Source organism: Abrus precatorius, unplaced genomic scaffold (genome assembly GCF_003935025.1).
Source record: "Abrus precatorius isolate BTA unplaced genomic scaffold, Abrus_2018 Scaffold10, whole genome shotgun sequence".
Taxonomy (NCBI): Eukaryota; Viridiplantae; Streptophyta; class Magnoliopsida; order Fabales; family Fabaceae; genus Abrus; species Abrus precatorius.
This window is the reverse complement of record NW_020874292.1, coordinates 29,007,341-29,023,720: the sequence shown is the minus strand read 5'-3', so window position 1 is coordinate 29,023,720 and position 16,380 is coordinate 29,007,341. Positions and strand designations below refer to the sequence as shown.

Here is a 16,380-nt window from a genome sequence, read left to right as displayed (position 1 = left end):
TAGAAGTATATATACATTGCAATTAGTATCATCATATATTTGTTGTTTCGTGCTTAGACATAACACACATTACCGAATCCTCAGTGCCTTATCTAACATTATCACACATATTGATATTTGTATATGGATACTTGCACAAAACTTTCATAAAACTTTTCTCCCACTTTTCTTCCAAAAGAAATTTTTATTTTTATTTATTTATTTAACAATTTAAGATAATATTAATTTTTATCTTATTCTTAGATGCAAATATTAATTAAAGACTTTTTTAAAGAATTACAAATAATTTTTTATAAAAATATTATTAATATTCTTATATATTTTCAGTACATTTTTTATAGTCCAAGTTTAGGAGAAAAATATATAATTAAATATTATTATTATTATTATTATTATTAACAAATAACTTAAGTGACATATTAATAAATATTTTAATCTTGATACGTGTAAATATTTCTACATTATCAACAAATCAAGATATATAATAAATATAATTTTAAAATTAATTATTTTAAAAATAAATTAACACTGATTTTAGTCTTATTTGTAATAAATAAATATAAAATAGTTTTTAAAAAATAAAATCTTAATAGTTATATTAAAGTAGCTTTCGATGGTTTGATGATACACAAAATTGATTTGATTAGTAGATTGCAATTCCAAACATAATTTTCTATGGTGGCAACGGTACAGACGTTACGTATATATGGAGGGTTGAAATATGAAGATGAAGTATTCAAAGAAAGAGATTTGATTATGTAATCAAATTAACCAAACCTAACCCAATCTTTTCTTTTCTTCTTCAAAAGAAGAAAACCTTTGTCTCTTTTTTTGTTTGTACTTAGTAGTATTAATTTATATTTAACTATGATATCCATGTGCTTCATTTATTTTTAAAAGTTTGTGATATTTTAATTTTCAATAATTTAATAACAAAACATTTTTAAAACTGATGTAATAACATAGTATTATTTACATTACCTCTTAATTATTAATTTAATCTTCATTCCTTTTAGTTCATTACCAAACTTTCTTGGCTGCATTGCATCGTTGGCTTGTGGAATAAGTAGGACCATCGTCCATGTCATTATTTATTGTTAGATAATTTTTTGGTAAATTATATTTTTATTACTTAATTTGTTGTTATTATCTTCAAATTTTTAAAAGTTTTAATTTAATCCTTTAATTTTTAAATATATTTTAAATCAAATATTTTTATTAATTGCGTTAATTCTATTAAAAAATTATTTTTCTGTCATGTTTACCTGCCTCGTCTTATTCTACTTCACCTCTTCCAAATTTTCTATTCTTCCTTTTTTTTTTCTTCCTCCTTTTTCTCCATTACTTCTTATTATTTTTGTTCTTCTTTCTCTTTCTTTCCTTCATATCACAGCACACAAAGTACCATTGGGCTTCATTCATAATTTTTTTTCCACTGTACCATTGGATCTTTCATCCGATTACTCCTTTCCCCATGCACAATAAAAAGAAAGGAAAAGGTGTAAAACAGATCATAATAGAAAAAAATAATTTTTTAATTGAGTTAACGTAATTAATAGAAAAATAAATTATTTACAATACATTTAAAATTTTCGAAAAAAATGAAAAATTGTAAAAGAAAAATGATAATTGTAAAGTAAATCCATTCAACTTTTTTATAAATTAAAAAGATATAGACAATGAAATGATAATATGAAATAAAAGGGGATAGATAAGTAAATCCATTTAATATTATATGTAACATTATGTATAAATATTTTATTTTATTTTTTAATATGCACATTTTAGAAATATATTGAAAATATACACTAAAAAATGCCTTTAAATGCCCTCTAACTAATGCATCAAGTCATCAACCATTCTTCTAATAATAAATCAAAAGTGTACAAGAAACTCAGCAACGAACATCATACAAAAGAAAGAAAAACATATCGGGAGTTGTAATTCAGAATTACTTAATTAATGGTCTTTATACTAATATTATTTTTCCTTTTCGTGTAGTGTAACGAAAGCCTAATTCTAATATGTCACTTTCTAAATCTGAACTCGAATTCTAAGCATATATAACTGCATAGTTTACAAACAGGTATCTTTTATCATTTTGAAGTCAAATAATTAATATTGTATATAATTTTTTATTTAATTTTTATATACATATAAAAATTATTAAATTTTTTTTTTGAACAAACACTTCAAATTAACGACTATAATTATTTCAATTCAGCTCAATTAAAGGAAAAAAAATGTTCTACTTTCAGTAATAAATTAATGAAAATGTCTCATTAACAAATGTTTAAGAATAACTGTTATAAACTTAAAATAAATTTGTATTCAAGATCATAATAAAAAATGTGAATGATATTTAAAAAAAAAATCAATTCATGAACCAGAATCTTAATGGTACTTTTTTTTAAGGTCCTTAATGGTATTTGTTAATATTACTCGAACTAAAATATAATATATATATATATATATATATATATATATATATATATATATATAAAAGATACATATGTATACTATATTTTGATATCGTGTATAAAAAATACCCTTGATTTGTTCCAAAGAAAAACAAAACAGAAAGTATAAAATGACTTTGAATAATTTGTACCATTAGGTAATCATAGCCAAAAAAAAAGTAAAATTTTTTGCATTTACAAATCATAAAAAAAATTACTTTCCAAAAAAAAAATAACAAAAGATATTTCATTTTATTTATACTAAAAATGGTTTTATATGAAATTGATATTTAATTATATTTTTTATCTTTTAATTTGAACTTTATATAATTTTAGTCCCATAAGTTTTATATTTTAGCCAAATAAATTTTTTTTAAATTAAGTAAATTTGCTCTTACAATCAATTATTTTAAAACCAAAACTCTTAAATTAAACATTGTTTTTATAATAAAAATTTTCGTGAATTATCTTAATTAAATTATTTTGAATCTTCATCTTCTCAAAACTCACCAACACATCTTAAATTTTGCACAAAATACAAAAAATAAATTTTCACTCTTCAAATTATAATTTTGTATCTTATAAAATCCTTCAAAAATTATCAAATTTGATTTGTTTTTAACTTATAAACCTTTAAATTTATTTTATATCCTAAATCCATCTTAAAAACCTAAATATTTTTATAGAAATTAGGACTTCTAAGGTTCTTAATTAGGTAGAAGAAATTCAAAAGCAAGACCAAAATTTCTTGGTTGTAAAAACAGAAAGACTAAGCGAACCTAATTTTGAAGGAACTAAAATTATAGTTTTTTACATTATAGAGACCTAAACTACAAATAAATCAAAATTAACTAATTAAATAGTGATTTGTTGTTATTATATATTGCGTAATTAATTGACAACCATATATAAATAACCATAAGAAAGTGAAATAATGTAGTAATGAAACTGCATTTTGTTTGTCATTAAAATAGAATATTCACGAATTAGCCATTGCTTTAACCAAGACTTCGAAGGCACAACCTTTATGTTGGTATGGTAGATTTGGGAAAATTAATTATCTTATGCCGCGGCTCAAGATTGATTGAGTTGTTACAATATCAAAAAGGATTACAGATGATACTTCAGCTTAAGATACTCAAAATTAGGTTGAAAAGCACTTGGAAAACCAAGCTTTTGGTTAAGTTCCCATTATTTATAAAATAGTTAACTTCAACAGTTTGATTGAATGGGGGATTTTAAGATAGAAATTCAATTTTTAAGAGAATTTAAAATACTGTATCCTAAAATATGTTAACTAGATAAAGAATTCAAAATCTTCAGAATTTTTACCAATATTCTTCCTAATATTTTTAATCATACACGGATCCAATCTATAAATAAAAAGTGATGTTTCTATCAATTTCGCAGTCAAAAGCTGCTAATAACTGCAGCCAATGCAGGAAATTAGACATAAAGCAATATCATTTGTGACTAAAATATTAATATCATTATCCAATATGCTATCTTGGATCATAAGTAATTGAATGGAACTATTTTTTCTTCATCATCCCTAGTGGAAGTAATAAATGAATTTGGAAACGTCATGGATGAAATAAAATAGATGAATTTAGCAAAGCATGCTGGATCAGGAACGTGTTGCTTCTGTGGATGTCGCATTGAAGGATTCTCACTGGGTTTATCTGGTGTGAGATTTTGAAGTCTTCTATTTATGAACTCAATCCTCCTGCATTTGTTTATATTTTCTTGCCATTTATGTTGTCTACTTGGGAGGAATATACCCCTGCTATATTAATTTAAAAACTTGCTTAAATATTTTGTTAAGGACACTACTAAGACATTGCAATGTTTGATCAGGATATTCCTACTGACATCATTATTGAGACAAACCTTCAAACTAATAGTAAATAAGTATTGATAATTAAAGCCATGAGTATTTCTATTTTGCGCTGATATATCGGCTCCAAAATAGACAGAAAAATGTAATAATAAATTAATAATATGCAGAACATGAAATTTGACGAACAGAAAAACCTTAAAAAAAAATCAACATTGATGTAAATATACAAAGATTTAATTATTATACCCTTCCCACAAAAGATTATTCAAAAAAATATGAAAGGACCAATATATTATCATCTACCAACATACTTTTATCCATTATAAAACCTTTCCTTATACTTCAAGCAGCAATGTTCTCAACACCCATTACTTTTCGTTTTCTATTTTTTCCCCAGATTACGCTTCCCGTTTGATTTGAGAGATGGTTCCCATCAAAACCTAGCACGGATATTTAGAGACTCCATAAAGTGTTAGTTAAAGGATAAAAACTGCTGTTATCCGGACACAAATGGGCCTGAACCTGTGCCATAAACTAAATGCTTTGTAAGGTATAAATCATCCCACATTTTTCACTGAGAGAAGTCGAATGTCACGATCCCTTTACAAATACGTCGGTGTACATTCATCGAGCCTACTAGTTACCATCTTAATCCTGATACATTAAATTATATATCCAATGAACCTTATGTGAAAATTATGACCAACGAACAGAGGTATAATTCTTTTCTGCAGCAACCCAGTCCTCAGGTCTCAGAAGGGAAAAAAAAAACTCATACAAAACAATCTGACAAAAATAGAAGCATTGAAAACTAGCATATCCTGGTTAGTGGATCATCAATATGCAGTGCTTGGTGAAAGCATGAGCTAATGATTAGAGCTTGTGTTAACATCTTCTACGCCTCGCCTTTTCTTTTTCCCCTCCCCATGTCTTGACCGTCTGGGCGCTTCATCCTCACTTTCACTATCGTCATTCCTGAAGTTGTTCACAGCAGGATACTGATCATCCTGGTTTGCTTTGTATCCTTGCTGATACTGCATGTCATCATCAGGTCCACCACTTTGACTGAGCATGTCTTGACTCTTACCTTGCTCTGATCCTGGACCATACCTATCATTCCGATCATTAGTTCTTTGATCTCGTTTGGCAACGCGGTTTGCATTCTGAGGTAGAGGTGGAGGTGGTGGAAACATTGGAGGCATATTAACTGGCCTACCAGCTCTTGGTGGATTTGCACCAGCAACCCCCATCCCCCCCATAAAGGGAGCACGTCCAGGATTCATCATCATCCCAAACCCACCTCCTGGAAACATCCCAGGTTGAGAGGGTCGCCCACGAAACATCATGGCTGCTGGGGGCCCTGCAAAATCACCAGAGAACCTAGGACCATACGGAGCAAAAGCTCGGGGACCCACACCGAAAAGATCTGGCATACCAAAACCATCAGGTGCAACAGGTCCATAGGATAACCCATCACCCATCATTACGGGGTTAAAACCTTGCATTCCAGGGATGGGTCTAGCTCCACGCCCAAGGGGCATATGAGGCGGCCACATCATACCTCTGCCCCTACCTCTGCCTTGACCCGCTGGCCCTACACCATGACCAAAACTCTCCTCCTCTTCATCACTTTCCTCCTCTTCCTCTTCTTCATTGTCTTCAAATGGGACAATGTCTGGATTTTCCGCTCCATTATCTGGATTCACTCCTTTTGCTTTCTCTTCTTCCCGTTTAGACTCTGCTGCAACTGAGATAGCCTGTAAATATGAGAAAGAAAGCCAAGATTACTCCAATGCTTAAAATTAAATACTGCAGTTTATGTTTCTGACATTCATCCACTAAAATAACTGACTCTTGATAGATACCAAGTAAATAACAAATTATTGCCAAGCCCAAGCTCTTGACTTTAGCATGTTTGAACATGGTTTGTTTTTACGCCACAGAACTGGGACCCAGACACCCCCATACGCTAGGAATAAAAGTAAAATGAAACGTTAAACATAAAATATTTGAAGATTGTTAAACAAGAAATTTAGTGAAATTCTCTATAAAGCAGATGGCATCACATACGTTCCAGCTGTAAAAAATATGCCCGATGGGGCAAGGATCAGCACAAACTCCTGGATTGTAAAGCCGTTTTAATGGTGACTTATAGTTTAGTTCAATAGGATTTTAAATAAGACACAATGGTTTAATTAAGTTTTCAAGTAGGTCCCGGCTAATCATTAAACTCAATTATGAAGTCCATCGAATAGCTGTCAGCCAACAGGATCTATTGTGAAAGCTGAGGATCTTTTCAAAAATACTAGAAGTATATGGACCTAGTTAAAATCTTCGAAATTATAGGAACCTATCCTAACATTCAGTAAAACTGAGAGAACTTAGAGTAATTTAACCTTTTAATTATTCAGCTTAATTAGTAAACAAATTTAGATTTTTCCCTTTATCTAATTTCTATCTAATCCCCAAAACTTCAACTCCAGTGCTCATAGAAGAGAATATTTGATCCACAAGAACTTTGAGAAAGAAAAGTCTCGACTATAATATTATGCTATTGTATCTTGCCACTTGACACTGCTCACTAAGGTTAGTATTAACACTTTTTGAGTGTTGACCAATATCTGAGAAATTAGGTAACTATTAAGGAGCCTCGGGACACTAACTATCATACCAAAAAAAATGAGGCTCCAAGTTTTCTCACATAAAAGGTTCCCATATATTTCTTACAAGGTCCCCCCCCCCCCTTCTCTCTCTCTCTCTCTACGGGTGACAGCTCTAAACAACATGTGCCTATTGTAGAATCCTGAACCAACCTTAACGAGTCTGATGGTATCATGTCTTTTCAAAGGACTTTGAACTATATAAGATTATTGATAGAAACCTAATAATCATGTTTAAGAATTCCTTAAAAGGTTCCATCATATTTCAAGGTAAAATAAATATCATACCAATCCAGAGTCAATTTCTCACTGTAAGAAGGAAACCATTTTGCTCTTCTCTCATTTGTACATCATGATTATCAGATTCTATTCACAGAAACAAGATGACAACTGAAAGGAAAACATACCATAAGCTCACTATCCGGCTCAAGATATAGCAAGGATGCCAGCTGCTCTCCAATGGATGGCTCCAGCTCCTGACAATCTCTGCTTATCTGCAATTACTTACACCCAGAATATTTAGTACTTGTCATGAACTGACTCTTTTCAAAAGCTTAAGTTGTTAGGTGAAAGCTCATAAATGGTTTCATATCTAATAGTAATAAAATTCCAGTCAGGTATTAACTAATGTACAAGTGTACCATACTACTCAAAAATAGAATTGGATGAACAATTTGGGAAGTAACATAAACAGAACAAGGAAAACAACCACTACTGCTGAGATCTGTGAGCAGTGAGCACACATGGCTCAATGATTTGAAAATATATTTCATTTTATCCATACAGAACATGCAACATCTACACAGAAATGAAACTTCAAATGGCATATCTTCAAACTCTTGAGCAGCCATAAAAGTCAGGACCACTCAAAAATGGTTGGTTCCTGGTCTTCTTGTCATTTACATATCAATACCACTTTCTGTAATATGGCACTATAAAAATCTAAACTGAAAGTCTAGAGATTAAATCCTAATTTTAGGATCCACAATAAGTATGCATCCACCTTGCGTAGCTAGAAATTGAAATTTATCATTAGGTCTCATCGTTAGGAAGCTGGTTGATGTTGCTGACTTACACCAATGGCCAGACATAGATCAACTCTCAGCTGTTAATGATATTCAACCAATGGTCAAAAGTGGTAAAAGACTGCCTATTTATCTATTATGTTTGGTAGAACCTAGATTCCCTATTAAGTGGTGATGCAGAATGGCTGCTCAAAAGAACTGAGGTAGCAAAATATATATTAACCAAGAAAGTACCGTAAAATTCAAACTAAGGGGGATGTGGACCAGTAACATTTTAATAAGGATCACATCAACAGTCAGATGGATCCAATCCTCGACATATTCAAGAAATAAGTGACTTCAAAAAACCTTCTTTTTTTTTTTCTATATAATCACTCAAAAAAAATAGCACAGCAAGTCAAGAGTAAAGCAAGAAAACAGCTCTCATCACGCTTTAAATTAGACCATAGAAATAGGAAAAACAATACCTTCACTGGCAAGTTCTCATTGTATGGATTCCTTAAATGGCGAGTTTTGTGGAATGACAGTTCACATAACTGCAAATAAGAAATGCAATTAAACAGATTATTTGATGCACAGAAAATTTTCATATATACTGGTACATGTACAAATTTCTCGCAGTAACTGAAGCTATGACACAAAAGCATTAATTTAGGCAGCTCTAGTAAACAATGAAAAAGGAAATTATATTATTTTTTGGTTAGGCAGCTCACAGCTACATAGGTCGTAAGAATTTGTTTGAAAATGGATTCTTTTTCCCCCTCTCTTCTGCAACCCAAGAAAAATAAACACGGTAATTGAATTCCTCCAAAATAACAACACCTAACTTCTTTTCTTCTTTTTGGATGAAATTATTGCTCAACTGAGTTATTGAGCAGTTGTCAAATGCTAAACTAAATATCTAATGAATGGTCACTGCTGATATTCAATAACAGCCACACATAAAGGCAGGTAATGGATGATCATTTTGTGGCTAGAAAATTATTTGGAAGGGCAGAAATTTGAAATCTCCAATGAGAATTAAATTGCACATCTGGATAGAAGATGAAAATAATGGGTGCCAGAAGTCAGATCAATGAAGCAGCTTTCTCAGTCAAGAGCTTCTTCAAGGCTGCGATAATCGTGAGTATCTTTCTAAAATTTCTTCCGAAACCCATGTCTAAACAAAGTAGCTCTTTTCTTCAAAGATAGGAGCACATTAGAAGATAATTAGTATGGAACTGTGACAGTTCAGTAGAAAAATATCTTTGAAAAACAGATGCTGAATGTCAGCACTAAGAAACCATATATCAGGTGTTAATACACTGGATCCACACGGACCACTCTACATATTAAACTGTATTGTAAATAGAAATGCTTGAAAATTTCTCCAGCAAGTAATTTGTAATTTTTGTTTCCCTTTTGCTTGCTCCTACAAAGTTTGCTAGAGTTGTTTGGTTTCACCTACAAGACAATTGCTTTCCCTCATAAAATAATTCATCGAAGTTGTTGGAAGAGATTTTATACCTTCAACCACTTAACAGAGAAATTCCGCCCATAATGTGCAGTTCCATGAGCATATTTCCAGTTCCCACCAGTAACAGAACCACCAATTCTGGATGTCATCTTTGCACATCCCTGCCAAAACATACATAGCATCAGGTTCAGTGGCTTGACCACAGCCAAAGTAAAGCCATTCAAGGATTCTTTTTCATTTTATAGTTAAAAATTGTTTTGCTGATGGGCAACATTTGACATTTGATTAACTTAGTGAAACAGGAGTCAATAAATGATTCAAGTAACCTATCAGGTAAACATAATGCAGATTTGAAAATTATATGACTATCCCTCTTGTGGAATTAAATTATCAGCATAGCCAGCAACAATACAATAGTAGTGGGGTTAACATGTTTCTGTATGCTGAAAACATCAAATTTAAACATCACAAGAAAATCAAAGCAGCAGCATCAACTATCCATTTTCCCACTAATCCATTATGACTTACTTTGGGCATTTAAATGATAAGTTTAGCGGGTTACTTGTAGATTTTATAAGGAACTGTTAAGAGAAGTTTCCATTAAATAAATAAGCACTGCTACACAAACATTTGCAGTTGATTAAATGTCCAATAAAACTACCAAAAATGGAATTTCTTTTATAAAGAGCTGTGATTTTTATCCTTCATTGCAATCTAAATTAAATATTAATTATTTTAGAGATAGTATTAAAAGTGCTAGAAGCTTCTAAAATCAATCATTGATCTATTTCTAGAAGCGTTCAAATCAAAGCAAGCAAATTTTTAGATATATTGCGTGCAATATTAGCAGAGAACTCAATGTGCCATTGAAAATTTGAGATATAAAGGCCAAAAGCAGCCCACCATTAACAATACCAAACAACCGATGATTAATATCAGGTTTTAGAGGTTTCTATTCATCAGAAAGCAGCACTAACCTCACCAACAACACTTTCAAGAAAGTACCTTACACTAAGAGGGTGTTAAAGATTTAAAAAATGGGTGCCAAAAAGTCAACATGGTCCAATCATAATGTTAAATATGAATTTTCCTCTGATTATTTTAAGTAGTTACTAACTGAGAAATTTATTAATTCTTACACTGACAAGGGATTTCTTACTCTTAGCCCATAATTAAGTCTACAGTAAGCCTCCAAGTCCTATCTAATCTATCAATTAGTTAGAAATCAAATAAAATTAATTTAGAAGCACACTACATTTTTAAGTGACGCTCAATATTTTCTAACACTGCAATTGGACAATAAAGAGACCCTGGCCTAAATGCAACAAATTTAACAAACCTTCTCAAGTGGGAGACTTAATACAAAACATACCTGGAAATGTCGAGTTCGGTTGACTGAGAAAATTAGTATCACATTTTCCACAGAGTCAAATGCTTCATTTAGTTTGGATTCATTGCTCCTTTGAGTTGCCCATACTCCTTGTTGTACAGATAACTCCAAATTTTCCCGATTGCAACTTTTAACAATAAAATACCTAAGGTTTTAGTGGAAAAGTATATTAGTGAAATTCATACAGGTGAGAAAAAGTGATTCAACAGAAGCAATACTTTATAGGTTTATTTAACTACTCAAAATGTGAACAAGAGTTCCTCATGAAAACTTATCCACCTTTAAACTTCTGGACCAGTACATCATAATGTAGTAACGTCATATTCACATGGGCAATGATTTAATTCATGCAGCAGGTAATGCTAGTTTACATTCTAGAAACAAAGGATCAATATCGTAAAAAGTAGAGAGAAAGATAGAACACATGACAATGACCTAAAAAAGAATTATAATATCAAACTGATGAAGCTACTCTAACATTTTTTCCTTTTAATATGTCAAACTTTTCTTTTTGTATGAAAAATCCCCCCACCTTCAATGTGCCAAGACTAAAAATCAGAATAGTATTCAACTAAAAGAAATGAACCTCAGCTCCTTACGACCGAAAATTTCTCTGTAAACACAAAATCAACAGTAGAAACACCAAACCACCCCAAACTGTGCTGAAACCAGTCACAGAGCAAAAGACAAAAAAAAAAGTGAAAAGGAAGAAAAATAGGAATATTAGTGCACACTCCTTCTGTCTAAGGCCACACCTCCTCTACCTGAAAATTCTCAAACACCACCCTCTCGTTCCAGCCCCTCCACCATATGATTTTCCTCTTCTAATCTCCAATTTTCTTCCCCCAGTCACCTGTTACCAGCTGCCCAGTCTGTTAGGCATTCCCCTCTCTCAAGCATTTTTTGTCAGAGAGATTTGGGTATCAGCTGGTCTTTTACTGAAATGATTTGTACTGGTCATTTAAAATTAGCAAGCTGGTCTTTCAAAATCAGCAATTACAGCAGTAAATATGTAACTATAAAATATTTTGTATTCAATAGTTTAGCTGTTAAAGCCAATAATTAGGTTGTATTAAATCTTATATGATGAAGAATTCTCCACAAGATCACACACAGTTCTATCTTAATTCTTCCAAGTCTAACATGATACCAGTTGGGTTCAATCAAGTCTACAATACAACCAAAAATTCCTAATTTTCCCAAATCCCTCTTGTCACTTCATTTCTTTTCCTCTGTTCAAGTTCTTTGATTTTTCATCCTAAAATTTACTTAGAAAAATGTCAACTAACAAGTATGAAGCCTTCTTGTTTCGTCTCAGAGACAAGAATTATTCCGCCTGGGCATTCCCATTATTAATTATTTGTAACCAGCAAGGATTTGTAGGGTCAAGTTGATGGCACCACCCCACCTCTAGACATAGCTAAACACAAGGATGATCACACAAAGTGGAATGTAAAGGACACCCAGGTTATGGCATGGATTCTAGGCTCTACTGGGCACCAAACTGTCCTCCATTTTTTACCTCTCAAAAGTGTTGCCGACATGTGAGCTTACCTAAAATAGATATTCAGTCAGAATAACACTACTTGTAGATTTCAGCTTGAACACTTCACAAATTGTCAACAGAATATTTGTCTATTTCTGAATTCCATTCCACTTATATAAATCTTTGGACAGAATATATTGGTATAGTCTATCAAAATGTCACTTCTAAAGGTCTTAGTTCAGTTCAATTTGTCCATGAGACCACGAAACAAGATGAATTCCTTATCAACGTCAGCTGAATTTAAAGGTACACAGTCCAATCTTATGAACAAGCCCATCCTTGGAGGTCTGCCTCAATGAGTTGCTTCATGAGGAACAAGGCCTTTCCACTCAAACACTCTCAGAGAAACTAAAAACTAACTTATCGGTGTATGCAGCACATGGCAAGCCAAAAGTACAAGACTTTTCCAATAAAAGATCCATCCAAATTGCAGCTAATCCAATATACCACAATTGCACAAAGCGCCAGTCTATCCAAGAAGCATATGATTGTTGTGTTATTTTTCTTTACCCATATTTCAACAAACCTATAGCTGAAATCTTTACTGAATCCATGTCTCGTTAGCAACATAACTTTCTTCTTAACAATTTGTTACTTGTAGACTTCCCAGCATCAATTTGAAGGGGGATGTCAAAGAAATTTGGGCATTGGCTAGTCTTTTATTGCCATGATTTACATTGGTCATTTAAAATAAGCAAGCCTTTCAAATCCAGCAGTTATAGGTGAAAATATGTAACTGTAAAATATTTTTTTTATTCAATAGTTTAGCTGTTACAAAGGGCTGAAATTGGATTGCATTAAACATATAATAAAGAATTTACCAGGAGGAGAACACACATAGTTTCATCTTAATTCTTCAAAGACTAACGTTCTCCACTCCTTCACTTCCTTCTTTCATCATATTTCCATCCTTATCCCATTTTTCTCTTTCTCTTCTCTCCTTCCTTACACCAACAGGCTTTCACTACTGTTAGAATCTTCTTCCTTTTTATTTCTTTTCCTCTCCTCATATATACAAGAGTCAATGGCCCATCAAAACTTTTATTCAGGTAATGAGTAATAATAGCCTGACAAGTTTGAACATTAAGTAGTGAAGAAGTTGATGCTTAGTGTGCTTAGGAATCATATTTACATGATGACCTGGAAACTAGAATGAGGACTATGTATAGTTCATTGAATTAAGTTTAAATGCTTCAAAGTTCAATAGCAGTAAAAGAAAACAGAAAATGCATGAAATAAACTAAAAAATGTGTGTAAATAGCCAGAATTGTACAGCCTGAAATGTATGCGTAAACTGCCCTGTAGACAGCAGTAACTTTAAGAGAAACTAGTTACACATGGCAAATGATGGTATAAACTCCCAAACAAAGTTACTTAAATATGTAGCTTGCTTAAAGTATTAACATAAGGGTAAGCATACTCATAACAGACTTTACATAGCCCAATTGAAAACTACAAGACTCTGAACACACCTAGATATTCCTTGAGGTAAAGGGGTTGCAGTTCTATTGGCTTGATTAGGCTGGCCATTAGCAACACTTTGCACTTGGTTCTGGCTGACCTGCTGCTGAGACTGTTGAACTTGTTGCTGCTGCTGGGCATTTCCTGACTCTGCTGGTAATGTTTTCCCAGCCACAGCTTGGTTAGTAGAATTAATTCCTTGAGGAAGCTGGGATTTTTCAACTTGTTGAGTATAGCTAGCACCCCTTTGTTGGAAAAATTTATTAGAGGCGTTATAATTGTAAGAATATAAATGTTGGATCTTTTGAAGGACCTCTTCAACAGGAGGTGGAGGTCCAGGAGATTTTGCATGCCTATATCGACAATCAGGCCCATTAGGACAAAATCCCAACTTGTACCTGCAGGTTGAGAAATTTTTAAATCATAAACATGCAATTTGATAATCTTATCTTGAGCAAAGAAATTAAACTAGAACAGAATAGAACTAATCTGACATAGAACAAAAACATTTTTCTTTTGAAAAAGAATAAAAGTGCTTATTAAAGAGTGGAGTAAATAATACAAAAATGAAACAAAAGCAGAATAGCAAATCCTCGCATACAACACTGAAAGTTTAAAAAAGAGGACAGCATACATAATCCAAGCACAACAAACCAATAAATCCTTCCAATCTCTTAGAATATCCATCGAAAAAGGCAACTCCAAGTAAAACTTCATCACCAAAACATCATAATGATCCCAAGAAGTAATGCTACATCATTAACAAATAAGGTAGAAACTTCTTTTAAAAAACTCATTTCCCTCCAGTGAAAAACACCATCTTCCAAACTATCACAACTCTCCACATAATTTTACCCATCTTTCTTCTCCCAAAACCCCTGAAATGAGTCATGCAACTGTTATAGACCAACCCATTGCTCAAAAAACATGCTTCCAAACAGTCCGGCAGCTAAAAAGAAATGCACAACGAACATAAAACATAGAATAAATATGTTTAATCAGGAAAAAGAACAAAAGGACAGAGCATTTGATCTCATTGCACATTCACTATCTCCCAAGGGCCAAGGCTCCAGCTATCAGTCTAAACCTAAAAAATATCACTAATTTCGTCTAATCAAATGGTCTAGGGCCCAGTTTGGATTAACTTTTCAATAAGTACTTATAGGAGAAGAAAATAAGAAAGTTAAATAAATTAAACTTCTCCTGTGAATTAAAATCAATTTATACCCTTCGGTTTTCTTAGAAATACTCTCATTTAACTTCTACCAAACCCTAATTGCACAAGTCAATTTTAACTTACAAGAAAAGTTTTATGCATTTTACCTCCCTATTTTCTTCTATAAACACTTGGTCAAAAGCTTATCCAAACTAGACCATAGTGTAGTATACATCAAACAATTTGTAATTATGAAATCAAAAGCATTTACAACCAAAATCTTCAAACCAAACACCTTAATAGCACCGAATCCTTCACATCAAAACTCACAATCAAGCAAGAAACAGCTCAAACACACGGCATACATGTTATAGCAACCAAAAAAACTAAAAGACTGAGAATCAATCATCAAATTCACACCCTAAATAGGAACGAACATATACATAATACACAAATACCTACATGTTACACTCCTTGATATCTTCATTAGTGTGCTTATACACGCAATCCTGTTCTCGGCACTCTCCATAGAGTCTGAAAAACCGGCACACCGGCATCCGCGCTTTGTCGTACTGGTGCAAGAACCCGCACGCGTCGCCTTTCATGCAGAGGCTGCGAAGCCAGTGACGGCACACCGTCTGCCGGAAGCTCCGCCGTCCGGGGACGTTGCCGGCGGCGGGGTCAGCAGGGGAGGGAGCTGCTGCGCCTCCGTTAGCAACAGCAGAAGCTGCGGCGGAGGAGTCGTGTTGGACGAGGGGTCCAGCGGCGGAGGCGGCGACGACGGTGGAGGCGGGAGGGGCGTCGAGGCCGCCCTCAAAATCGAAGCTGAGGACTCCCTCGGAATCCTCCATTGGGATTGGGAAATGGATGGGTTTGAAGTGAATTAGGGATTTGAATGGGAAATATGAATGTGAAAATGAAAATGATGCATTCGAAGAGTGAGTCACTGTTGTGGAAGAAGAAATCGAAGAGACCAAAACAGGAGGACTCACTTGTTCCTTGTTTGGTTTCGTTTTACTTTGTAGAATGCACCTTTGTTTTTCCTCCTTCTTTTTTTAGGTTTAAATATCTTTTATAACCTATCTCCACTTTTGCATTTAGACGTTTTAATTAAGTGGCATGCTACGTTTAACGACAAAATTTATTTAAAATTAAATTTTAAACAACTAAATGAGTTAATTAAATATAAACATTTTTTCTTTTTATGAATAAGAGTTTAATGATATTTTTCTTCTCCCATGATCACATGAAATAATCAAATCACATGTTTTAAGTTGTTGACAGAATGATAACTGTGACATAAAAGATATACTTAGAATAATGTATCAAAACATTCTGAATTTTTAGCTTATTTAAACTTGTTTAATATTCCAAGTTATGTCTTAAA

General features: G+C 32.8%; 1 protein-coding gene across 1 annotated transcript; it reads right to left on the bottom strand.

Moving 5' to 3' along the window:
- Nucleotides 1-4,802: 4,802 nt before the first annotated feature.
- On the bottom strand, nt 4,803-16,033 carry LOC113869351 (30-kDa cleavage and polyadenylation specificity factor 30). Its single transcript, XM_027505643.1, has 7 exons — nt 15,456-16,033; nt 13,849-14,235; nt 10,813-10,975; nt 9,491-9,601; nt 8,452-8,520; nt 7,367-7,453; nt 4,803-6,056 (listed from the first exon to the last, which is right to left on the bottom strand). Exons 1-7 carry the CDS (start codon nt 15,842-15,844, stop codon nt 5,166-5,168), a joined length of 2,097 nt encoding a protein of 698 aa, XP_027361444.1. The 5' UTR covers nt 15,845-16,033; the 3' UTR covers nt 4,803-5,165.
- Between the last annotated feature and the right edge of the window lie 347 nt (nt 16,034-16,380).

Bases quoted from the DNA above. Each gene is read 5' to 3' on its own strand.
- LOC113869351 (XM_027505643.1), bottom strand. From the start codon at position 15,844: ATGGAGGATTCCGAGGGAGTCCTCAGCTTCGATTTTGAGGGCGGCCTC. The intron at 14,236-15,455 runs GTAGGTATTTGT...CTCAACCTGCAG, and splicing joins GATATCAAGGAGTGTAACAT to GTACAAGTTGGGATTTTGTC. The intron at 9,602-10,812 runs GTATGTTTTGTA...ATGTTTTGGCAG, and splicing joins ACCGAACTCGACATTTCCAG to GGATGTGCAAAGATGACATC.